Consider the following 26,000-nt stretch of genomic DNA (forward strand, 5'->3'; position numbering starts at 1 on the left):
AGCATGCTTCTGCTTTGATAAAGAGTGCACAGCTAAGAGTTTCTCATTCATTAGCATTAGTTATTCCCCCTGGTACGAAACCTGTTCAATATTTACACTAGACAGGATAAACGTTTTTTTTTTTTTTTTCTGCAGGGTGTGTTGGCTACACTACAAACAGCCAAACACAGTATCTCACTGTAACACCACCACACATCTGGCCACGTCACCTGCAGGTTTCCCTGGACTAAAATAACCTTCATAATGGGATTCCTGGGTGGACAGAAAATCTCAATAATTAAGTTGATGTCATACAAGATTCTGTACACTCGAAGAGGTCGCCGTTTGTAATGTCTGATCGAATACGGATCATATTATCATGATATCCTGTTCTTCCTAAGGAAAAGAGCATTTCTAGTTATGATTTAGAAGCTGTGGTAGCTTGCTGTAGCAGTACTAAGTTATCTCTGTCACCTTTTGCTTGCAGTTCGGTGGGCTACTCAGCAGGTTATTCTAGGCTACCTATTATGCTAATAGTATGTTATGCAAGTAAGCTAACCTGTTAGCTTGTGAAACACAATTTCTGTTCTAAATCTGTAGGAAATTGTAGAAAATGATAACCTTTTGCATGCAACTTGTATGCAATTATTAGTGAATAAAAGTCATATGGTCATATTAGTTGCATATTTAACATGACATACATCATACAACGACTTTGTAGGATTTCTAAAGAGGCATCAAATTATAGAGTTCCCATTTAAAAAGTTATTTTAGCCTATACAAACGCTTTGGGGTCCATGGGGGTTCAGATTCTGCGGTTGGATGGAATCTTGCACCGGTAGATTGTGAAGGTGGGAATGGAGTTGAAATAATGCCATTCGCCACCATTATTTAGAGGGCGGATGAGGGTTCTCTTTGCCTGAGTCGGCAATCATTAATCTCCTCTTGGCTCCATGAATGTAATCAGGCGCTTTGCAGAGGACACACACTGACACAACACCCTCCATATCTCTTGTCAACAGCTGAGACAACTGTATAGTCAGAATGGAGGGATGTGATGGCGAAACTTGTGCTTTTATGAAGTAGAGAACTGTGGGGAGATGTTTAAATCAAATGACTTCAGTTATCTTCCTACTCAGCCATTTTAAAATGTGGCAAAGTGGTGTTTTGCCTTGCTATATTTTGCACAAGGGCAAGGACAATGTTCAAAAGTAAGCAGCAAGATCAATGCTTATTGTACGGTTTATATGTGTGTTGGGTGTGTTGATCTTTTGAACACACAAGAACGCCAGCATAGACGCCCGGGCATGAAAAGTACCATATGTCTAACTTACATCACCACGGGACTTTGACACCTCTTTATTCTGTTTCATCTTCACTCGCTGCACAGTTTTCTCTTTTTATTTATTTATCTAGCTCTCTCCCTCTTCCTGACTTTTTCTCTCATTTATTTCTTTCTTTCACCCTGTCATGCAGCCTGATCACAAATTGGTTTAAATTATTGTGTTATGTTGTACTGTTATTTTGGCAGTGATTGTAAAAGGCCTTACACATATATTTTATCTCACAAATCTGCATATGTAATAAATAACTAAATAAATTGTTGATTACTAAAAGGGCTCTTGAAAGAGCTCTGCTGTATATTCAAACCAGTCTGCTGTAAATTGGAAAAAACAAAGCTAACATATGATACATTCTGACCAAGTTTCTATTTGTTTCTCCTTCTATGCTTCCACCTCTGCCTGTTGGTCTCTCTTTGCACCTGTCTCCATACCTCCTCTCCTTAAACAGGTAAGTCCATTGTTTCTTTAACATATCCCAGCATGCTTTATGTGAATATTCCCACTTTAAAACCAGAATCCATTATCGATTGATTAACATGAGTTGTGCAATATTCTCATCAAGAAGAACAGGCCTTATTCAATAGAATGAAATAATGACCACCCACTTGTAAGTTCTCTTGGCTGCAGATGTATTGTTCCCATTAATTTTATCCTTGAAAAAAAAAAAAAAAAAAAAAAAAAAAAATACTACATTAAGAAATGGTAAGTTATGAACTAAACCAAGCAGCTCTTCAAGCTGGACTAAAAAAAAAAAAAAAAAAAAAAATAAAAAGGTGGAATGAGCTACTTAAACTTTAATAGACATAACTGAATCAGAAATGAGGGTACAATATGAAACTATTACCTTACCAATCATTGATAATACGTTTAGACATTATTATTACATTTTTAGACAGTGGAGAACATGAAAAAAGAAAAAAGAAAAATAGCAATACAATTCATTGTCCAAAAGCAATACAAGCCAATTGCCTGGCATGAAATAATGAGCAGCCAGAATACTGTATATAAGCGGGCATTTCACTCTATTCGTGAAGTTAGTGATCTAAACACAGCCAGTGATAAATATAATCCCACTCTGTATGTGGACGTGAAATCCAAAGTGACAACTGAAATCCAATGCTTACTTAAAGGCTTTTTGTAAATCTCTCTATTTCTTTTTTACTTTCTTTGTTTGGAACATATTAACACAACATATTAATAGTTTTTAATGTGACTTGAAGTTCACAATGTTAGAACTGTCAGGATCAGTAACCACTGCCATGTTATTAACATGGCATAATGCATGCAGAATTTATGTGGAATATTTAAACAGTAAAATGCATCGTTCTTACATAACACATAAGGAGACTTTGCATATAGCACAAATGTTATGCATTGCCATTAATCTAAACACTACTTCACTGGTGTTTTCTTGTTGTGTGACAGTGAATGCATTCGTTACTTTAAGAAGCTATTTCTACTGTACCAGATATGACCCAAACAAATGACTATCGTTGGTGTAACCTAATGTAGTCAGGTTGATTTAGTCATTTTAAATAACCTTATTGGCTTAAAGTTAATTTAGATGTTACTACATTGAGCACATTTTTAGGTTAAGTGATAAACTTAAGAGCTATCAATAAGAATGTTGTGCTCTCAGCTCCATTTAACACATTTTACCATGTTTAAAAGTTTAACACAGAATTTCCCCTCAAAAAAAAAAAAAAAAAAACAGATTGTGTCTGGGCCTGATGATAAGCAGACAATTATATCCATTAGGCCGATTTATTGGCTGATATTTGGCCATTTTGAGATTACGGCATCGGAGATAACCATGTCTGCTTAGCCAGTTAACAGAAGTTTTATTTAAAGGAATATTCCGGGTTCATTACAAGTTAAGCTCAGTCAAGGCATTTGTGGCATATTGTTGTTTACCACAAAAAAAATCAAAATCAAAAAATAAATAAAAAGGTTTCACTTGTCCGTCCTTTTCTTAAAAAAATTAAAAAAACAATAAATACAAAATAAATAAAAAAGTGTTACAGTGAGGTACCTACAGTACAATGGAAGTGAATGGGGCCAATTTTTTAAGGGTTTGACCTTGTGGGACCCCGCAGGACCCCGCGGCCTCATGCAAGGACTCGCTATTTTGGATTCGCTATACAATTTTAATTCATTTAAACCCATTATATACTGTTCAGGACACTCTTGGTTCTCAACCCTGTTCCTGGAGCCCCCCCAACTCAGGGTACAGGGTTGAGAACCACTGTTCTAAGGACTTATTTAAGGGATAAACTTCTGACGCGTGGAGTCATGTGACCAAACACCATAGCATCGATTTCCGTGAACTGCTTCTATGGGCGCAGTGCCAACAAAAGTGCCTCTGGTAAGAAACCTCCTCCTAAATATTTTGTTAATTTCTCATACTTTGGTGCGCTGAAAAACATGAAGTACTCCGATGAGTGCTGTGGAGCGGTTTTCTGACAGACGTTCCAAATACATGTTCATTATTTTGAATAACTTCACAGTAACAAATCTGTGGGTCATTTTGCTTCATTTTAATCTAAATTGTGTTATATTTTTAGTTGTTAACACTGTACAATTAGGTGCTATTCATTAACATTAGTAAATGCATTCCTATATATTTACTCTGCATTATCACATTGAGAATAAATGTATTCATCCAAAAGCTGAAAAGGCTTTATATGGAGTTAGGATGAAAATAAGGTGCATTTCAAACTGTTCTGAGACCAGTGCAGACTGGAGGTTAAGGTATTCACTAAATAGGGAGCAAGGGAGCAAGGGTGCATTCTATAGCTTTCTATGTGCATTCACTCCTGAAATCCGACCAAAAGTTCAGTTTCAGGCTGCAGATGATGTCTGGACCACTCAACATGGTTGGCAGACATGGGACAATGATAATCAGTACATAGATTGTATTATTCAAAATTTTATTTTAACATGATTGGCAGTGATTTGATGATGCAAGCCATTACTTTTAATCAGAATCATGTATTCATATTTCTATAAGATCAGCTGTAATGACTATACCATCTCAAAAACATGAATAACCAACACTTCTGGACACATAGTAAACTATTTGATGAAAAAAAATAAATAAATAAATAAATAAATAAATAAATAAAAATATGACTTTGTATAGCTTGGTATTTTTTTAAAATTCCACAACTTAGTCCCGCTGTCCACATATGAGCATATACATTTTTAGGAAAACTATTTGCTCTAGAATTTATTTTATTTTATTTATTTATTTTTTTTTTGCATGTTTATTAGGTGCTACTTTTCAAAAAATGAAATGGAAAATGCACACAGAAGTCACACGGGGGTCTCAGGAGGTTAAAGGCAGAAATGTTAAGCTAATAATTTCAATAAAATACATTTTATTCTGTTAAAACTAATGTATAATTTGAACTGTAAAGTTGTTAATATTGGCATTATGTCATTATGGCAACAAAGTTGTAAAGTTGGATAGAAATTTACACAGAAAAGGTAAGCAATTTGATCACACTACAATCGCGTTAACATGCATATTGCTTTTGTCTTGTGGCTATACTTTTGACATAGTGAGTATTTTAACATTTATGAATTGACCCTATTTACTTCCATTGCAAGTGCCTCCCTGTAACCCAGATTTTTTTTATTATTATTTATTTATTTTATTTTTATTTTATTTGAAACTTTTTTTTTTCTTGTGGCAATCAACATTATGACACAAATTGAGCTATACTTGTATCGAACACAAAATATTTCTTAAATATTATGTGAAATAAGTGTGTCATTTCAACAATATTGTATGTATCTGACATGATATCAATACATTGTATTATGTATCTGCACTTTATACCTAATGCTCTCTATCAGTATCATCCATTGAAAAATCAATATTAGTCAAGCACTAGTCATAAGGTTGAATAGGCTTTTGCTCAACATCATTCATTGTTCATCATAGTGCAATCAAGATTACTCATGCTTCCCTCCATATGCCATCTTTGTGTAGTGTCTTATCCCATGGGGGGAGGAATTATTGTAGATTTTATTGTTCTGTGAGGTTTCTTTTTTCATCCTGTCAGAGTAATATGTTTGGTTGTTCAAACATTGACATCAGGTGTTTTTATTTTTATTTTGTGTTTGTTTTTAATCTCATAACCTGCCACTGGTTATAAATGCTGAATGAGGTATGCTAGAGTAGCTGTGACAAAGTAATTGCAATAAATGACTTCAATAAGTCAAAGTTTTGGAAATTAAACAAATGTTACACATGATTGAAATGGCTTTGTTTGCAATTTGTTTGTTTTGCTTTGTTTGGTTTTTACATTATCTCACTGATTACATACAGTATGTGCATAATGTGTTCATATAGTATAGCTCAGAAAGAAAGAGCCGGAGGGGGAGAGATGTCGTCACATTTATCTTTATTTACAGTGACTTTAGTATAGATTGGACAGTATGTATATATATATATATATATATATATATATATATATATATATATATATATATATATATATATATATATACAACCCCAATTCTGAAAAAAGAGTGATTTGTAAATTATATTCACCCTTTGCTATATTGAAAGCACTACAACTACACATTATATGAAGTTTTTCCTTGTGAATTTCATTGTTTTTTTGAAAATGTACAGTAATTTCAAATCAGATGATTGCAACACACTCCAAAAAAGTTGAGACAGTCTCAATTTAAGACTAATAACAATTTGACGAGTTAAAATATCAAGGCAGTGTGAAACAGGAGATGTTAAACAGGTGAGGCAATCGTGTCAGTATATAAGAAGCCTCCAAAAACAGCCTAGTCCTTCAAGAGCAAGGATCATTCGAGACTTGTCAATTTGCCAACAGATGCTTCAGCAAATAATCCAGCACTTTGAGAACAATGTTCTCAAAGACAAATTGGAAGGATTTGGGGCATTTCACCCTCTACAGTGCACAATATATTTAAAAGATTCAAGGAGTCTGGTCAAAACTCAGTGCGTAAAGGGCAAGACAAAAACCATTTCTGCATGCGCGTGACCTCTGACCCCTCAGACATCACTGTTTTAAAAAACAGCATTCATCTGTAATGGATATCATGAACATGGGCTTGGGATAATTTAAATAAACCTTTGTTAGTCAACACCACTCTCACTGATGCAAGTTAAGACTTTACTACGTAAAGCAGAAGCCCTACATCAACACTGTCCAGAAGCGCTGCCGACCTCTCTGGGCTTGGTCTCATCTTAGATGTAAAGCAGAACAGTGGAACTGTGTTTTTTTTTTTTTTTTTGGTCTGAGGAGTCCACATTTCAAAATGTTTTTGAAAAACAAAGCTGTCGTGTTATCCAGGCCAAAGAGGAAAAGGACCATCCAAGCTGTTATCAACGTCAGGTCCAAAAGCCAGTGTCTGTATGGGCCAGGGTTGTGTCAGTGCCCATGGCATGGGTAACTCGCACATCTGTGAGAACACCATGGATGCAGAATATACTTCCATCCAGTACCATCTTTACAAGGGACATCCCTGCATTTTCCAACAGGACAACGTCAAACCACATACTGCACGGATTTCATGTACATGGCTGTGTAAGCAGAGAGTGTGGGTGCTAGACTGGCCTGCCTGCAGTCCTGACCTGTCTCTAGTTGAGACAGCATATGGCAATGAAGACCCCATACTATTGTGCAGCTAAATACCTACATAATGGATGATGGGGGAAATTCCACTTTCTAAACTTAACAAACGTGTGTCTTCAGTGCCCAAATGCTTAATAAGTCTTATTAAAAGAAATGGTGATGTTTCACAGTGGTAAACACTCGACTGTCACAACTTTTTTGGAGTGTGTTGCAATCATCTGATTTTAAATGTCTGTTCATTTAAAAAAAAAAAAAAAGGAAATTCACAAGGAAAAACATTATATAATGTGTAGTTGTAGTGCTTTCAATATAGCAAAGGGTAAATACACTGAATATAATATAAAAATCACTTTTTTTTGTTTTATTAGCATTTTTTTTCATACTGTCCCAACTTTTTCCATATTATATATTTATTTATACTATTTATATATATATATATATATATATATATATATATATATATATATATATATATATATATATAATGCAAGCTGTGCATTGGATGCGACCCATGAGATATTCTGCCAACTTGCAGAAAATAACAATCGGCATTGTTCCTCCCCTACAACTGTATATTCAGTTCAGTGCCACAAATGTGAGACCAGATGTTGCAGAACATTAGCCCTAAGCATCACCGCTCAGCCATATGATTACTGGATTTAGCGCAGTGTTATTCATTAATGAAATGTTCAAACAATTTTCATGGTTATAAGACACAAATTGCCTCTGTGATAGCCTCTTTTGCCATCATACATTGTTTTATAAAGAATGTTGATGTATGTAGTTTGCCCACTCGCTTTCATTTTCCATTGCATTTGTCTCTACATTTGTATATGTAGACGTGGGTGTATCTATCTGTTTAAATGAGCACTGAATACTAAGCCAGGCAATTGAGACACTGTATGTTATGCAGAGCTATTTTAATGATTTAGTTACAGTCTGAAAATGGCACAATGCCCCCTGTGGCGATAGTTAATGTGACGGCTGTGATGCAGATGCATATATAAGAATGATGATGATGGTAATTATAACGATGAGCTGGAGGATGATAAAGCCATATAGCTCAGTTTACCCACATTCCAATAAAAGCAAGTTCTCACTGCAACTTTATTTCACAAATAATAAGGATGATATCGACTTGAATACTTTTATGGGTCACCGAGGGATGCAACAGTCCATTCAGGCCACTGTCCTCTGTGTTTTGGCAGAGTATCTGTTTACGTGTGGGCGTTTTAGTACGCAAGACCAGAGTCAGCGGATGGCACACGGGTGCTTTCAGTCAACACTTAGCAAGCAAGCAAGGTTCATTAATTTGTTAAGCATCGTGTGCTCTCTCAAGAGAGTCTGATGAAATATCTATATTTTTTGTATACCAATACCATGACACTTTATCCTTGTTTTCCCATATTAACAACCTTTTAAGAATATATGCAAGTAGCTCCTGATTTCCATTGAAATGCATTCTGTTTGGCTGATATTCGAGGAAACTAGAAAACATGGTCTGGTTTATTAGGTTGTTGATGACTAGACACTATTAATACCTGTTGAGAATTTAGGTGCCCTGTGGTTTTTATACCCAGAATATACATAAAATATTGCTCAGAGGTTGTGTTTTTTTCATAGCTCAGGAAACTTAAGGAGGATCAGTTGTTTAATTTCAGATGTTTCTCCTAAAATTCCTTAGTTGAAGTAAAACTAGGCACAATGAAGACAATTGTTGACATACAGTATGAGTATAGAGGTATAAAATTTATGTGGATAGCATAGCCATTGTGATATTAAAGAGATCTGATTTTTGATTTCTTTATCCCATGGATACACTTTTGTAATGTTGTGGTAACTAATCCAGTTTGGTAGGAGACGGCTCATTTTAATTAAACACTGTAAGTGTGATATTTATTACCCATTTTGTTTTAAAAAGATTGCAATTTTCTGCTGTGTCTATCTGCTTGTCTGTTCATCTTGCACTGTTTAGTAGTGTTGAGCCCTTTCAACTCCATGGTGTACAACATGTAAACCCTTGAGTGCTAGAACCCTCGAGTGCTCATGCATCCATCTTCCTCCATTTGCATTTACACATACACAGACATACACACAAAATGCTCAAGCTAACAAGGTCAAAAGCTAATGTCTTGCCCCCTACCACTTGGCACAACTTCCTCCCCACAGAGCCGAAAGCTCATCCCTTTTCTCACCACATGAATTCATGTTTTAGACATGCATTCACCATTGCTGTATACCCCCACCCCACTTTCTGATGGCACTGGGCATAAAGCCAAGCATTCCCTTCTCTAATTAGCCAAAATATCAATAAAAGATTGTTGTATAAATAAAACATAACCCCCAATCCACCCCCAATTTCAATTTCCATCATCACCAACTCCCAAAAAAAAAAAAAAAAAAAAAAAAAAAACAACAACAACATAGACAATAGGATCTGTAATTGGCTAAAATCTATCTGTATTGATCTGTCTCAGTAAGGGTATTAATTATTAGAACTAATTGTAAGAATAATAACTCTAGTTGGAGTTTGAGGGCTGGGGGGTTTGTAAGCAGAATTAAAACAAGCAGAATGATTTAGATTAAAAAACCTCTCGCCACTTCAAATATTAATTCACTGCTTCTGGAAAAAAAAAAAATACAATAAATAAATAAATAAGAAGAAGAAGAAGAAGAAGAAGAAGAAGAAGAAGAAGAAGAAGAAGAAGAATTAAGGGAAAAGGAAATTCAATATGACTCCTTGCAGTACTTGGATGAAATGACAAACATGCAATATACTGTTAATACAAAATTGGCTGGAGAGGCTAAAAATAGGCCACAGTAGCACTTTTATTGGAGGAGGGCATAGATTTGCTCAGTGTTGGAGAGGAGAAGGGTGAATGAAATCAAACAACTCGCTCTGCGCCTCCATTGTTTTCCCTGTTGGCATTTGTCTTGATGCTGGTACAGTATTGGCTATTGTTTTTGAAAGACATGTTTTTGTTTCTCAGAATCCCAACCACCTGTTTTGAGAGGGAGTGAATATCTATAATTGCCATTTCTTCTGCTGAACAGGGAATAATGCCTTCTGCAGTGCTTTTATCATAGTGTTCATGCTATAAATCTGTCACTTATCACAAATAGAGAATTTTTTTTTTTTTTTTTTTTAATGCTCTACAGAGGATTCATTAAAAACCCAACCACACATTGGATTGTACATACTTTAGGGGTTCGCTTCAAAAATATGATATGAACAATTCATTTCAATGCAAGGAAATTAAACAATAAAGCTGGATAAAAGATGTTAGTCCAAAGAGTGTCAGACCAGATAACTATTATGGATAAAGTATAGTCTTCACCTGAAAAAAAAAATAAAATAAATAAAAAATGTATTAACAGCAAAATAATGGCGAGAAAAAAATAAAAATAAATCAAAGGAAAGGATGAAACATGTCACATTGTGTATCATTTACAACAGTAAGAATACATTGTATTGGTTTAGCTTGGCTTAGCTTCATATACGCATCAAATACAGTGCTGAAAATAGAACAGTTTCATATCAAGTATTAAAGGATTCAAAGGGGCAGGGCATTAGAATCCATAATAAAACTGTGGATCTGACTGTAAAAATACTTGCTCAGCCTTATATTGTCCCTTTAAGGCTTATCTCATTTATATGTGATGAACAAGTGTAGCTTAGATTCACACATGCAACTGCGCAAAACTCACTCCGTTCCACCTTTTTTTTTTCAGCACACAACACACACACTCACACACACACACACACACACACACACACACACACACACACTTAAATAGTCAAATGCATTCACACATACAAACACATACATACACGCATAACCTCATAAACATTTAACCTGTCTTTACATTAAGCAAACACACTATCTTCACAGTTGTGTGTCTCCTATGCTTTATAAACACCCAGTTATCTTAAAACAAAGAGAGACAGCAACCCAGTCAATGCAAAGTAATATTCCCTTCCTTAGCCCAATGACCAGCCGGCTTTTGTTCCTAATAGCAGATACTTGACGCTGTGGCAGTAATCATTAACCTGAGCTGAGCTTAGAGACTGTATTTATTTAGACAATAACATAATATACACAAACACACACTAAACCTAGGTAAGAGCAAGCCACGGGATTGTTGCTGCAGTATCTTGTCTTCCTCTACTGCTGGTGTGAACACTAGGGAGCAGCCTGTACCTTCTCTCATCAGCGCTATAACCATTGATACAGGACTCGATACTCACACAATAAGAATAGGGGACCACGGGGCATCTTCAAAAAATAACATTGCATTGAAACAGGAATCCACAAAGAACTATACATCTAGAATTTGACTAACGTTTAAAATGATATCCTTGAAAACTCTCATGGATTATTCATCACACCCATTTCAAGTACATTTAGATGTTTAAGGCCTTCCTTTAACTCTGATTTTTACCCCTCGTCCAGGCGCTTTCAAAATTGATGTCTCTAAAGTCTATAGAAGCAGCGAAGGAATTAATGTCTTAGACACTTCTTGTCTTGTTTATTTGAACAGCACACAAATGTTTGAATTTATCATATGAGATATGCCATCTGATCACACCGCCTCAGCCAATTTAGTTTTTTGCTAGTTTGCTTAATCTATTTGGGACAGGGACAAGGGGAAACAACTGCAACAGCCACAGCAATCAAGCTTTGCACAGTGATTATATCTCGTGGAGAGACGAGGAGATCTGAATCTTAGACTGAGGCTTTACATTTCAAATGAAGTGAAGCGGTCCCAAAGCCCTGCTTATTTACATCCAGCAATGCTGCAGAGCTCAATAATAATAATAATAATAATAATAATAATTTCCAGTGACCACAGACAAAAAGCAATCCTCAAACTCACCTGCAGAAATGAATACTGTGAATCGCAATTCATTTATTTAAACATTTGTATTGTCCCCTTTTTTTCTTCTTAGTTTACAAAAGAAATAGGATAACATCTTGCATTTTATTCCCACTCTTGCATGTCTGCTTTTAACATATTTTACATACTGTAGAATAATTTTTTAATGGATTCTTTTTTTTTTTTTTTATTATTATTATTTTATTTCATTTGTCTGTATGTTTGTTACCACATTAAAATGTTGTTCTGGATGTCCTCAGTAGCTTTAGAAAGTTCTAGAAGATCCTGAAGTAGAAATACACATTAAAGCTCAAATATCCACTCTTCACGAGAGAACCCAGGACAGGTCAGCATAATTATTCCACATCTTTTGCATCAAGTACACTGGTCTCACAGTCAGATTCCCCCGCAAGGCATTGAGGCTGTAGAAATCAGCACTAAATCTTATTTTCTGTCCAATTGCACTTCAGAAATGTAGCTTCCTCCTTAAAGCAGCAAAATGAGGTGCAAAGTGAAAGTGTGTTCCAAATCTATCAATACACTGAAACCATTGACTTGAAAACAACACGGGTAGGGAATCAGACCTCGCATTCTCGAGATGCTTGCTGCTGGCATGTGCAAGAGCCATACTCATTGATGATGACAAGTGCCCCCTCAATATGGTTGGGTTTGTAGTCGACGTAGTACTCGGATGCAGACGTAGTAGCCATCTGCTGCATGGTCTGCTTCTGTTTCTGCTTGCGACGCTGGCTGGTGAAGCACTGCCTCAGTTGCCTTACGCCTGCTGGGAAACATTTCCAAGACACGTAGAGCATGAGGACAATAATCAGAAAGGAGAAAATTAGGGCCATGGTGCCTGTGACCACCTTATGGATCTGCATGGTGCTTTCCAGATCATCAGCAGACACAGTCACTGTTAAGGAGTTGGTCACCACCTCCCCGCCCTCCACATCCTGCAGGTCATAGGGGCTTCGTGTTGGGCTATTGTATATAAAACCTTTGGCCCGGTTTTTGGTGGTGGTGAAGGTCTGCGTGGTTATGTCTATATTATCCTCGCATAACTGGAAAGCATAGACAGCATCCAGAATATCCTCACCCTGTGCAATGTCCGGGCTGGCACACAAGAGGCCATTGTCACGTTGTCCCTGGAAGTTGCTAAGCCAGGAAGCCAAGGAACAGACATTCCTGCTGCACTCCCAGTCATTCCCTGACAGTGTGATGCTGCTCAGGGATGTCCATGAGTCCAAAATCCGCTGATCTATGTTGGTCAGTTTATTGGAATCCAATGTTAGGGTCTTAAGGTTGGGCACACTCTCGAACACATGTGGCTCAATGTACTCAATCTCATTTTTGGAGAAGTCAATCTTCTCCAGATGGTCCCAGGTCCAGTCAAGGGTGCTGACCACAATGGTGGCCTTATTATTTTGCATGTAGAGGGTGCGCAGGGATATGAGGCGGGGAAAATGGGCCAAATTGACTTTCACCAACTCGTTGTGCTCCAAATGCAGCTCGGTGAGCTTGAAGAGTCCGGCAAATGAATTGCGCGCCAGGCTCTGCAGCTGGTTGTAACCCAGATCAAGGAATTGCATGCTTCTACAATCCTGGAATATACGCACAGGGATGAATTTAAGGGCATTGTGGCGCAAATGCAAATTCGTAAGCTTCCTAAGGCCATGGAAAAGGTCTGGCTCCAAGGATTGAAGTCTGTTATAGGATAAATCCAATATTCGCAGGTTGGGCAGAGGTCTAAAGGTCCCGTTGGGCAGGGTCTCGATCCAGTTGGTGCTCAGATCCAACTCTTTAACCCTTCGCAGCCTCTCGAAGGCACCCTCCTCCACAATCTCAATATTGTTATGATCCAAGTAGAGCCAGGTAAGCTGCGACAGGCCCACAAAGTTTGCCTCCCGCAGCTCTGAGATATTATTTTCACGCAGGGACAAGCCAATGATACTGCTCAGGTTCTGGGGGATATCGGTCAGGTTGAGCCCCTCACAATACAACAGCTTGTTGTCACATCGGCACGGCCTTGGACAGCTTGCCCCCACCAGGGGAACTATTTTCAGAATAATGCCCAGGGAGCAAAGTATCAGCCCAGGAGGCTTCCTTAGCGGCCACTTTAGGTACAGACCAATTAGGAGGAAATCCATTAGCATGAATATCCTGCAGTGTCGTAGAGAAAAAGTCCATTGAATCTTTTAGATTTGTGTCATTTTGGATTTTAGGATTTTTAACTCCACAAGTGCAATGTTTGATTATTTATTGATATTGATATTTATTTAAATAGAATATGGAGGGTGATGTGTTACTTAAAAAAAAATCAAGAAATCCTGCCACACTGAAAAGAGACGAGCGTCGTGAAATAAATGGCAAGTCACTTTGTTTATGTTAGATCAGAGAAAGGAAAAGAGTGACAGGGAGGTAAAAAAGCACTCCTCAAGAACCAATCTCACATGAAATGATTCCTACTCACCCCTTTCCAGAGGCTGACAACCTCTATTCAGTTGATCCCTTTGTGCTGACACTAATTATGTGCGAAACTAAAAAAGACCCCAGTGTGGTACAAATTCAGCCCCCCCTCCCTCCTTTTCATCGGATACCAGATCCTGGCAGACTTACAATGTCTTAGTTCTCCTCGTGTGAAAGACCCAAAAAGAGAACTAATCCAAATGGCATTCAGCAGGCTCGTAGGAAATGCAAGTTTCCCGGGCTGCATGCATGAGCGCTGTCCTCCTCTCTTCTCCGTTACTCTGCATTAACTGCTGTGCCGATCTGTGGGAGAGATGAGCAGGGGAAAAAACATGCACGGAGGAGGGAATAATCCACTCCAAATTATTACTCTCCCTCTCTTTCCTCCCTTCTCGTCAAAGACTCCCGATCTGTCGACGCAAATCACCATCCATAACCAAAAGCGATCACTGATCTGCACAATGTACACTGAGTGAAGCTCGTTGGCATTCTGTCAGTGGACATTTCTTCACAATTATGTACATACAGAAGCTGTGAGATCTGCATCATACAGCTCTCTTTTTCCTCTTTGTCTTTTTTTAAGCTGTTTTTAGAGTGATGATATCCAAAAATCATAGATGAAAGTGTTTCTACAAAGACTCAAATCTTCAGCAGGGTCTCTGTTGTGTAAAGCTCATTTCCTGTGGGCTGCGGAGCCTGTAAATGCTGAGTCTGAAGGCAGACGCGGCGTACATGGAGAAAAGAGATGCTCAATCCCTTGCAGCAGACTAGTGCACTGGCAATGCATGCAGAAGCACCTTCTGTTCACTGAGTGTCGTAAGCCACTCACAATTCAGCCCATGCGCTCTCTCTCTCTCTCTCTCTCTCTCTCTCTCTCTCTCTCTCTCTCTCTCTCTCTCTCTTTGAGACAATTTTAGATTTAAGAGAGGCTGGTTTTAAACTGGGGTTTAATTGAAGCACACAACTAAATCATTACACCCCATTTTTTATTTTATTTTTATTATTATTATTATTATTATTATTATTATTATTATTATTATTTTATTTTCATTAATTGTATTGCATGTTTGTTTGTTTATTTTTCTTTTAAAATGATAGTTTTAGACCCACAAATAAAAATTATGTCATTTATTTATTTTTCCATACTGTACACTGAAAGTAAATCTCCTTTTGTGCTTGACAAAAGAAAGAAAGTCTTAGGGGTTTGGAACAACATAGAGGACACTAAATTATCAGATTTTCATTTTGAGTTAACTATCCCTTTAACATTTTTATTTTTTTATTTTTTTTATTTATTTTTATACATTTAGATTATTGAATCAGTATTGATTGATGTATGTAGCATTGACAAATACCATCATGTGCCACTCTCACTTGCCGATGAGTTGTCCCAGGCTAATACTGACAGGGTCTTTGCGTGTGTGTGAGCATGTGTCCTCTGAGCAAGATAAATTCATTTTTTTCCCAGGCTCAAATTGGACCATCAGAGTTCAGAATCTCATTGTACTGAAAGCATTGCCTTTTTAGACTGTTAGCTCATTGAAAAATTAACTTGTGTGCAGCCACCATGGTAATAGCATCATGTGCCATATGTCATAGCAGTTAACTGGTAGTACATGTACGCTCGGACACAGTCCACGGCGAGGTGACTTCCCTCTCGCCTAAGCCCCACCCTCATGTGCCCTCATTTTCCTAATTCTACAAAGAAATAATACAAATCCTAACAACTAAATTTACATTTCATAATGCTGTCTGCCCAGGCTTGTTTATCACGGCCATTTCAAGTCCTGCCATCCAGTTGGAATACAGATATCATCTGTTGCTACTTAGCCAGGTTTACATAAATATTCCACTCAGGAGCCTTGTTGCAGAACATGGTGGATTTCAGTCCCCGGGCTTGTCATTTTATTCTGATTAATTTTCAAGGACAGTGAGCTGTGACAATCCGGTACATGAAGCTAGCATGCGTCTGTTGGCTTGCCTCCATTCTGATTCCTGCCATCATTTTAAGATCAGCCTTTTCCTTTGCTCAGCACACTGTGAAATATGAATTAATCTCATACTGAAAATATGCCACACATAGTCTCCTTATTCTGCTAATTGGCATAGGAGTCTGCAAGCAAACAGTGTCTCAGTGGCGATTTCTCAGGGCCAGCATAGCCTTCTCTGTTGGCCTAACATGCCAAATAAATAAATATTTTTCATCCTTTCATTCTCAATCACCTTTTTGCCTATGTATTTTTAATCGCTTTCCACTCTTAATTAATCTACAAACTACAAAAAAAGTTTATCCAGTCAGAATTTATTCCTTGATGCTTACAACCAAAGTGTGACAACTGTTTCACAAATTGCATGCCCGAAGCAGCGTGTGAGTCTGAGCTCCACCCCCTCAGGCCTTCAGAATTTCCACAGAATCCCTCAACAGTGCAAATGAATGAGCAACTAAAGTCAGATTGTCAGATTCATCAGCCAATCAGAGTGATTTATTTGTTCTTGGTGGGTGTGATCTTTAGGATATGTCCCAGTCAAGGCCTTCTAGCTGGCCTTGAGTGACGTAAAGCGAAAAGCGTGCTGATGAGTCGGCTGTCATCACTGTTGGTATTGCCGTTGAGAAAGAGATCCTTATGGATTTAAAAACACGAGATGTTCTGCATGACCGTGTGATTGCTTAATTTATTAAACAGGAAAGGAGGGCTGATTTTCACTACAAGTAAGTTGGTGCTTTTTGCATTGTTATAGCAACATCAGAAATTTTCTAAGTGTAAATTAGGCTGCTTGAGAATTCAGTGTCGGATCAAGTTTTGAAAAGCAGTGCTGCATTCCATTCAACTCAGAAAGTCAGATTTTACATCTTCCTATGAGGAAAAGTGCAATGGAATGCATCTTGAAGTCAGAATTACAACTTGTAGGCTCTTGCAGAAATTCTCAACTCTGATTTCGCCGAGATGCAGGTGCATGATGTCACACAAACATGTCGACACTCAGGGAGATATACAAAGTAAGTGATAAACATTCACTTTATTAATTAATATCGATAAATGAGTTCGTTTCCACATTACATGATATTAAAGCTTGTTTAACAAATGCCTGCAGAAACAGGTGTATACAATTTTATAATCTCTTTTGATAATCGTAAACCTGAAGCACAAATGCTAGCGCTGCAGCATTGTTTATCAGTTGGGTTGCTAGGAGGTGTCTCTAATGAGAGTCAAACCCCTGCTAAGCTAACGGGAGCTTTGCAGTTATGAATATCAGGGAATGGAATGCATTTATGGTCGGAGATATGAAGTAGGAATATCCCACATCCAACTTGAATGGAACGCAGCATAACCTTGTACCTTGATGAAATTACATTTATTGCAAGTGTAACAGTGATATATTTTTCTGTAAGGGACCTTTATTTTGGTGGGTGGCGCTGTCTACGTTGTGCGCAAGAGGGAAAAGGAAGAAGTCAGTCGCACCTTGGACATTGAAGAAGACAGTTGAGCTGTGCTCGTGGTGTGAGAAGAGAGTCACGCCGTGATCGTGTGCGAGAGAGTCACGCCGTGATAGCTGTGCGAGAGGTTGACATTTTCTCTGCTGAAAATGTAATGGACGACAGAGGCACACAGTCAGTTTTGTGAGTTAAGTGTACATCGACGTGATCGTGTGAAACTGAAGACGTAGTTGAAGCAGAAGTTCGGTTGATTACGCCATTGAACGGAGAACGGTGTTAGAGACTGGCCGAGAGCATGAAAGAGAGTTGCTAAAGCCGTGAGTTTCATTCAGAACATTGCTGTTTTTGGCGTAATACAGAATTTAAATTTTTGTAGAATCATACTGCTTTTTTGAGTCATCTATGAACCGTGTCATAGATCGTGATACGTTGGTTTTCCCCTGAATCGCTTAAGTGCACTTGTAAGTGCGCTAGAACGAAAGTTAGTTTGCAAGGAGTGATTTATGGCATTTAGAAGAGTCAGACAGTTGCCATCAATCAAGTTTTGCTTTCAAGAAATGTTTTTCTTGTTTTTTGTGGATCAACCCTATTCAAGTGGGCCGCGTGCGTGCTGTGACTGAGCCGTGCCATTTTGTTCCAGAAAGTTCCAGAGTTTTCCCGAGCCGCGCTGAAGCTTCTGTGGTGTTATTTGTGTTTATTACCCTGCCAACCAGATGACATATCCTCATTGTCCTGTCTCAAATGTTTTGTTGCATTGTTACAAGTCATCATAAATCATCAGTCATCGCAAGTCATTGCAAGTCGTCGCAAGTCGACGCATCAAAGTTATCGTTGCTACAATCTGGTACAAATGTTCTTTACAACACATCTATATGAACATTTTACTAAGTTAGATTGAACTGAACTGAGTGATTATGTGAATTGTGAGCTTGAACTGTGATTTTGAACTATATGATGTGAATCTGAGTCAAATGGAAACTGAATTGTAAAGTTGATTCAAAAGAGTCATTTGAACGAAGTTAAGAGTCATCAGAGTTATTTGAAGTGAATTATTTGAATTGTACTACAAGAGTCTTTGATTTGATTCAGAGTTTTGTTTAATAACATCCAGTGTTACTAGTGAGTTAATTTACGTGTCCAGATATTGAAATTCATTTTGAAGAATTTATATCTGAGTGGTGTTATATAAAGTGTTTGAAATTGTTAAGTCTTGAAGATTTATAAAGGTTGTAAGACAAATTCAGAGAACCTGCAATTTGTTTTATTTTATTTCATTATTTCATTTAATTGTAACAAACCTTTCAGAAGAATTTCCAGTTTCCTAAAAAAGAGAAAATAAATTATTAATTGTTAAAAGTAATACAGTTGATAATTATTTGTGGAATTTACATTGGAGTAGGGGCGTCTCACTTACACTTTTAGGTTTATGGGGGGTGGGAACGTGAGCTTGAGTTATTACTTTGCATCACTTTTAATCTTCAGGAAGCCACCGTGTTGACACTTAATTGCCTGAAGCCCACACTTCTTATTCCTGCAGTATATTATACAATAGGTAAGCTAAAACATTTACACACTTACTGTGTATACTGAGACTCAAAGCACCGGGGGAGGGGACTAAGATCCTGTCAATTCTAGGTCTTCCAGGATAACATTGTAATATTCCCCTACTAGGAGGGAACTAAGAGCCTATTACACAAGCAACATTTAAATCGCAAATATTATTAGATAGATATTTCCAGGTACAGTTGTGCTCAAAAGTTTGCATACCCTTGGATAATTGGTAATATATGTACCATTTTTAAAGAAAACATGAGTGAGCAGGCAAAACACGTTTCTTTTATTTCTTATGGGATTCATATTCAACTGTAGGTTATAACAGAATGGCACAATCATAAAACAAAACATGGCAACAGTGAAAAAAATGAAATTACCTCTGTTCAGAGTCTGCATACCCTTAGTTCTTAATATTGTGTATTGCCCCCTTTAGCATCAATGACAGCGTGCAGTCTTTTGTAATAGTTGTCTATGAGGCCCCAAATTCTTGCAGGTGGTATAGCTGCCCATTCATCTTGGCAAAATGTCTCCAGGTCATGCAAAGTCTTTGGTCATCTTACATGAACAGCATTTTTGAGATCTCCCTCAATGAGTGGCTCAATGATATTAAGGTCAGGAGACTGTGATGGCCACTCCAGAACCTTCAACTTTTTCTGCTGTAACCACTGGAGGGTCAACTTGGCCTTGTGCTTAGGGTCATTGTCATGCTGGAAAGTCCAAGAGCGTCCCATGCACAGCTTTCGTGCAGAAGAATGCAAATTGTCTGCCAGTATTTTTTGATAACATTCTGCATTCATCTTGTCATCAATTTTCACAAGATTCCCCGTGCCTTTATAGCTCATACACCCCCAAAACATCAGTGAGCCGCCACCATGCTTCACAGTGGGGATGGTATTCTTTTTACTATAGGCCTTGTTGACCCCTCTCCAAACATAGCGCTTATGATTGTGACCATAAAGCTCTATTTTGGTCTCGTCACTTCAAATTACAGTTTGCCAGAAGCTGTGAGGCGTGTCAAGGTGTTGTTGGGCATATTGTAACCTGGCTTTTTTGTGGCATTGGCACAGTAAAGGCTTCTTTCTGGCAACTCGACCATTCAGCTTATTTTTGTTCAAGTATCGTCGTATTGTTTTCCTTGAAACAACCACACCGTCTTTTTCCAGAGCAGCCTGTATTTCTCCTGAGGTTACCTGTGGGTTTTTCTTTGTATCCCTAACAATTCTTCTGGCAGTTGTGGCTGAAATCTTTCTTGGTCTACCTGACCTTGGCTTGGTATCAAGAGATCCCCGAATTTTCCACTTCTTAACAAGTGATTGAACAGTACTGACTGGCATTTTCAAGGGTTTGGATATCTTTTTATATCCTTTTCCATCTTTATAAAGTTCCATTACCTTGTTACTCAGGTCTTTTGACAGATCTTTTCTGCTCCCCATGGCTCAGTATCTAGCCTGCTCAGTGCATCCACATGAGAGCTAACAAACTCATTGACTATTTATACACGGACACTAATTGCAATTTAAAAAGCCTCAGGTGTGGGAAATTAAGCTTTAATTGCCATTTAAACCTGTGTGTGTCACCTTGTGTGTCTGTAACAAGGCCAAACATTCAAGGGTATGTAAACTTTTGATCAGGGCCATTTGGGTGATTTCTGTTATCATTATTTAAAAAGGAGCCAAACAACTATGTGATAATAAATGGCTTCATATGATCACTATCCTTAAATAAAAGACAGTTTTTTTTGCATGATCAGTCATATTTTTAAAATCAATGCCAAAATTTCACAATTTCTGCCAGGGTATGCAAACTTTTGAGCACAACTGTATTATAGACCTCCTTGGTAGATTCATATGAAAAATTATGATTTGAATGTCTGTTCGGGAGACGTTCATTTCACAAAACAGACATGCTGCAGTTAAAATTAGGCTTGCTTGAGCATTAAGTGTCGTTTCAAGTTCTGGCTTTCGTGCATGGACGTGTTTTTAAAATATCAATTGGTATTACTAGTTAGCTGCGACATAATGTATGATGCCCAAAGGCATAGGGTGTCTTATTCATTGTGAAACTGTGTTTTCTTAATGGCATGAATCACACTGAAGGCCTAGACTTTAAATGCACGGCCCACCACTGAACAGATTACCTTAACTCCTATGCATTGAGAAGACAGACTTAAGAAAAAGACAGGGCTATTGACAGTCCAACTTTTACCCCGGTATTCTTTAAAACAAACTTTCCACATCAACATTCAAATTTGCTTTCTAATCACTAGGTTTTCATATAAAGTACCAGCATTCCTCTGCTGTTTCAGAAGATTGTGCCTCAAATCTATTACTTGTTTCACACCCTAAATTCTCAGCAAATATTTGATGGATGTGTTGAGGTCTACAGGCTGAAGAAAAAAGCCTATGACCGTGGTCTGATCTGTCTCTGCTCCACCTTGCCCATCACTCTTTACCTGTAATAAATGGTTGCACCATCAGCTAATGACTTGGTGCCCAGTAATGACTTAACACAGTGAAGAAGAGATGGGGCTATCCAAACCATTCCTCTTACTGACGTTAAATCACTTTAGCTCAAGTGAAAATAGACCAGAGGTGGTTCTAGTGTTCTATGTGAAAACTTACCCTGACTTTCTCTCACTGTTATTAATGTAAAAATGTCGAGGAGCTTTGGTTAAATCTCATTAATAATACTTATAGAAACAGATGCACATTTAACACCATGAAATGACTTGATGAGCAAAGTTTTCTTTCCTTGGTTGGTATATTTCCTGTTCAAAGGCTTGTCTTTGTCTTTATTTGATCTTATTTATTTGTTTCTTTATTTACTCTATTATTTATTTATTTTTATTTATAAATAGCAAGTAGCCTTTTTTTTTATTTTATTTTTTTATTATTTTTTTACATCTTAGCCCCAAACCATGATTTGCTACCTGAAAATGCAATACGAGTCTATATTTTTTGCCCCTTTTCCCGAAAAAGAGTGCAATTTTTTAAATGTGTCTTATACAGTGTATATATATATATATACACACACTATATTGCCAGAAGTATTCGCTCACCCATCCAAATAATTGAATTCAGGTGTTCCAATCACTTCCATGGCCACAGGTGTATAAAATGAAGCACCTAGGCATGCAGACTGCTTCTACAAACATTTGTGAAAGAATGGGCCGCTCTCAGAAGCTCAGTGAATTCCAGCCTGGTACTGTGATAGGATGCCACCTGTACAACAAGTCCAGTCGTGAAATTTCCTCGCTACTAAATATTCCACAGTCAACTGTCAGTGGTATTATAACAAAGTGGAAGCGATTGGGAATGACAGCAACTCAGCCACGAAGTGGTAGGCCACGTAAAATGACAGAGCGGGGTCAGCGGATGCTGAGGCGCACAGTGCGCAGAGGTCGCCAACTTTCTGCAGAGTCAATCGCTACAGACCTCCAAAGTTCATGTGGCCTTCAGATTAGCTCAAGAACAGTGCGTAGAGAGCTTCATGGAACGGGTTTCCATGGCCGAGCAGCTGCATCCAAGCCATACATCACCAAGTGCAATGCAAAGCGTCTGATTCAGTGGTGTAAAGCACGCCGCCACTGGACTCTAGAGCAGTGGAGACGTGTTCTCTGGAGTGACGAATCACGCTTCTCCATCTGGCAATCTGATGGATGAGTCTGGGTTTGGTGGTTGCCAGGAGAACGGTACTTGTCTGACTGCATTGTGCCAACTGTGAAGTTTGGTGGAGGGGGGATTATGGTGTGGGGTTGTTTTTCAGGAGCTGGGCTTGGCCCCTTAGTTCCAGTGAAAGGAACTCTGAATGCTTCAGCATACCAAGGGATTTTGGACAATTCCATGCTCCCAACTTTGTGGGAACAGTTTGGGGATGGCCCCTTCCTGTTCCAACATGACTGCGCACCAGTGCACAAAGCAAGGTCCATAAAGACATGGATGAGCGAGTTTGGTGTGGAAGAACTTGACTGGCCTGCACAGAGTCCTGACCTCAACCCAATAGAGCACCTTTGGGATGAATTAGAGCGAAGACTGCGAGCCAGGCCTTCTCGTCCAACATCAGTGTCTGACCTCACAAATGTGCTTCTGGAAGAATGGTCAAAAATTCCCATAAACACACTCCTAAACCTTGTGGAAAGCCTTCCCAGAAGAGTTGAAGCTGTTATAGCTGCAAAGGGTGGGCCGACGTCATATTAAACCCTATGGATTAAGAATGGGATGTCACTTAAGTTCATATGTGTCTAAAGGCAGATGAGCGAATACTTTTGGCAATATAGTGTATATTTATATATTTTTTTCAACGTTTAAGAGTATGTCTGCATATAGATGGCATCAAACTAACTGACATGGACTAAAAGTCATTAAAAATATGATTTCATGTGCTTTTTAAAAGCAAATTGTCACTAAAGGGTTACTGCAAGCTTTAGTTTGTGAAGAAACATAATTATGGTTAAAATAATCAGCAAATGCTTCTTGCTTTTTTCACAGCATAACAAAGTCTATATTGTACACCTCATGTAATGCATTGAACTCCTTCCCCAGCCCAATGAACAGATCCAAGACAAAATAGGATGACCTGAAATTATTCTGATCGTTAATTAGATGTGCATTTTGTTTCTGTGCAATACACCTTATCAACACCCTGTTGTGTTCCCTTTTAATGTTTTCTGCATTGTTAAGTGTTAAACCACAGTTTCCATTTTTCTCCACAAACAAAGCTAAGCCAGTGAGGCCCTCTAGCATATATTGTAGCTCTTGCCAATGTAATGTGCTCCCCTGCTATCATAATGGATACCTGCTCTCCTTGCCTGATGAGACTTAAAATGGCCACTTTTGCCAGGCAGAGCACAGCATTTAGGGATGTTTTCAATCAATTGCCCTTCTGTGGATTAGCAGTCCTGTCGGAGAGGTCTACCTGCCTACCTCAGTCATGCTGCAGAGATTTGCATGCAGACCTGCACACAGTCACTTCTACTACTAACCAGGGGAAGCATTGCCTTGCAATGTCTGGTATTTTTCCTTTGTTTTCTCTGAATTTTTTTTATTTTATTTTATTTTGTTTTGGATTATAGACTGCTGCAAAAGAAAAGAAAGAAAAAAAAAAATAGATCTGACTCGTCTACCCAAACTCTCGTCATAACCACAGGGCTAGTCACAGATGAGAATAAGAGTCACTTTCTCTCAGTGGGTCATTTGGTCACATGAGTCATCAAAGGAATGTGGAAGTCTTTTTGGAGACAATGAGGATTCTTGAGTGACCCTAATGTCTGCTCATTGGTGAAGTATAGTGGCTCTGAATTGTAGGCCCTCATTTATGCAAATGGAGTACTTTTGAGTTTTCAGAACCAAACAGTGTGGGACATAATCACACATCTCTCTGTCTCACGCTCTCCCTTCACTTCCGCTATTGTCCTTAACTCAAGGCACTTTTTACTAGGCATGTACAGAGTCTGTGCCTGCATAAAGCCAAAAAAATAAAATTAAAAAAAAGAGAAAAAAAATCTCATTCAAGTTTTAAAATAATGTTGTGTAAATAAAAGATACAATTTGAATATTTCTTGCTATTTTGATAGTATGAGTATTGTACTCTCAGCTCCATTTTTCTTTTACCATAAATAAGTCCATTCTGATGGGTTTCACAGATTCCCCCACTACAATCAGCACAGCAATTGTAAAGGAATCATGATGTGTGCAGATTCTGCATGGGCTTTTCACATCCTTTACCAAGCTCTTTATGTGCAGAATAGTGGATTTTGAAGTGTTTGCCTTACAACCCTTCTCGCAGTGTGTACTAACCCTTCAAGTGTACTAAAATGCCATTGGAAATTTGCTCCCAGGATCATCAAAGTGGCATTGCCTCAGACAAGTAAGGTCAGATTAAAAGTCCACTCTATGGGGGCCTGGGTAGCTCAGTGGTAAAATACTCTGGCTACCACCCTTGGAGTTCGCTAGTTCGAATCCCAGGGCGTGCTGAGTGACTCCAGCCAGGTCTCGAAAGCAACCAAATTGGCCCAGTTGCTAGGGAGGGTAGAGTCACATGGGGTAACCTCCTCGTGGTCGCTATAATGTGGTTTGTTCTCGCTGGGGCTCGTGGTGAATTGAGCGTGGTTGCTGCGGTGGATGGCGTGAAGCCTCCACATGCGCTATGTCTCCGTGACAACGCACTGAACAAGCCACGTGATAAGATGCGCGGGTTGACTGTCTCAGACGCGGAGGCAACTGGGATTCGTCCTCCGCCACCCGGACTGAGGCGAATCACTATGCGACCACGAGGACTTAGAGCGCATTGGGAATTGGGCTTTCCAAATTGGGAGAAAAAGGGGAAAAATCCCCCCCCCCAAAAAAAAAAAGTCCACTCTATGTACATTATTGTAGTGTAAGTTCATCAAAAAAATAATACTTGATAGCGACCACATTTCTGACATTGCAAACTTGCAGTGCAGACAGCTTTTGTAATTATAATGGGAATAGTTGTCACTTTTAGTCTAAATAGAAATTCAATACGTCTTTTGAAGGATACCATCATGAGCTAAAAGAGCTGTGTCATTCAGCCAAAACCAGTTTTCTTTTTGTTTAAACAAATAAGCCATTAGACTACTCACCTTCAAAAAAGTACCATGTTATTACCAAGTTTGGACACGTAGGCTACCATGGTAACCATTCAGAACCATGGTATTACTATCTTGGTACCATCATCGAACCATGGTTCTGCCACATTACT

At 38.4% G+C, this 26,000-nt stretch overlaps 2 protein-coding genes across 4 annotated transcripts in view; one reads left to right on the forward strand and one right to left on the reverse strand.

Annotated features, from left to right (window-relative positions):
* LOC127444421 (catenin alpha-2-like) overlaps positions 1-26,000 on the forward strand; it is a 786,240-nt gene that overhangs the window by 533,140 nt on the left and 227,100 nt on the right. Inside the window, exon 8 of one of the 3 annotated variants that reach the window (XM_051703786.1) lies at positions 1,771-4,356. The exons of the other annotated variants lie outside the window; for them this stretch is intronic. Coding sequence (XP_051559746.1) covers positions 1,771-1,791 — 21 coding nt within the window. The 3' untranslated portion in view covers positions 1,792-4,356. Of the gene's footprint in view, positions 1-1,770; positions 4,357-26,000 lie in introns of those variants that run through there. 3 annotated transcript variants of the gene reach the window in all.
* On the reverse strand, positions 11,838-15,038 carry lrrtm1 (leucine rich repeat transmembrane neuronal 1). Its single transcript, XM_051703793.1, has 2 exons — positions 14,295-15,038; positions 11,838-13,984 (listed from the first exon to the last, which is right to left on the reverse strand). Exon 2 carries the CDS (start codon positions 13,975-13,977, stop codon positions 12,403-12,405), a length of 1,575 nt encoding a protein of 524 aa, XP_051559753.1. The 5' UTR covers positions 13,978-13,984; positions 14,295-15,038; the 3' UTR covers positions 11,838-12,402.

Source organism: Myxocyprinus asiaticus, chromosome 7, assembly GCF_019703515.2.
Source record: "Myxocyprinus asiaticus isolate MX2 ecotype Aquarium Trade chromosome 7, UBuf_Myxa_2, whole genome shotgun sequence".
Taxonomy (NCBI): domain Eukaryota; kingdom Metazoa; phylum Chordata; class Actinopteri; order Cypriniformes; family Catostomidae; genus Myxocyprinus; species Myxocyprinus asiaticus.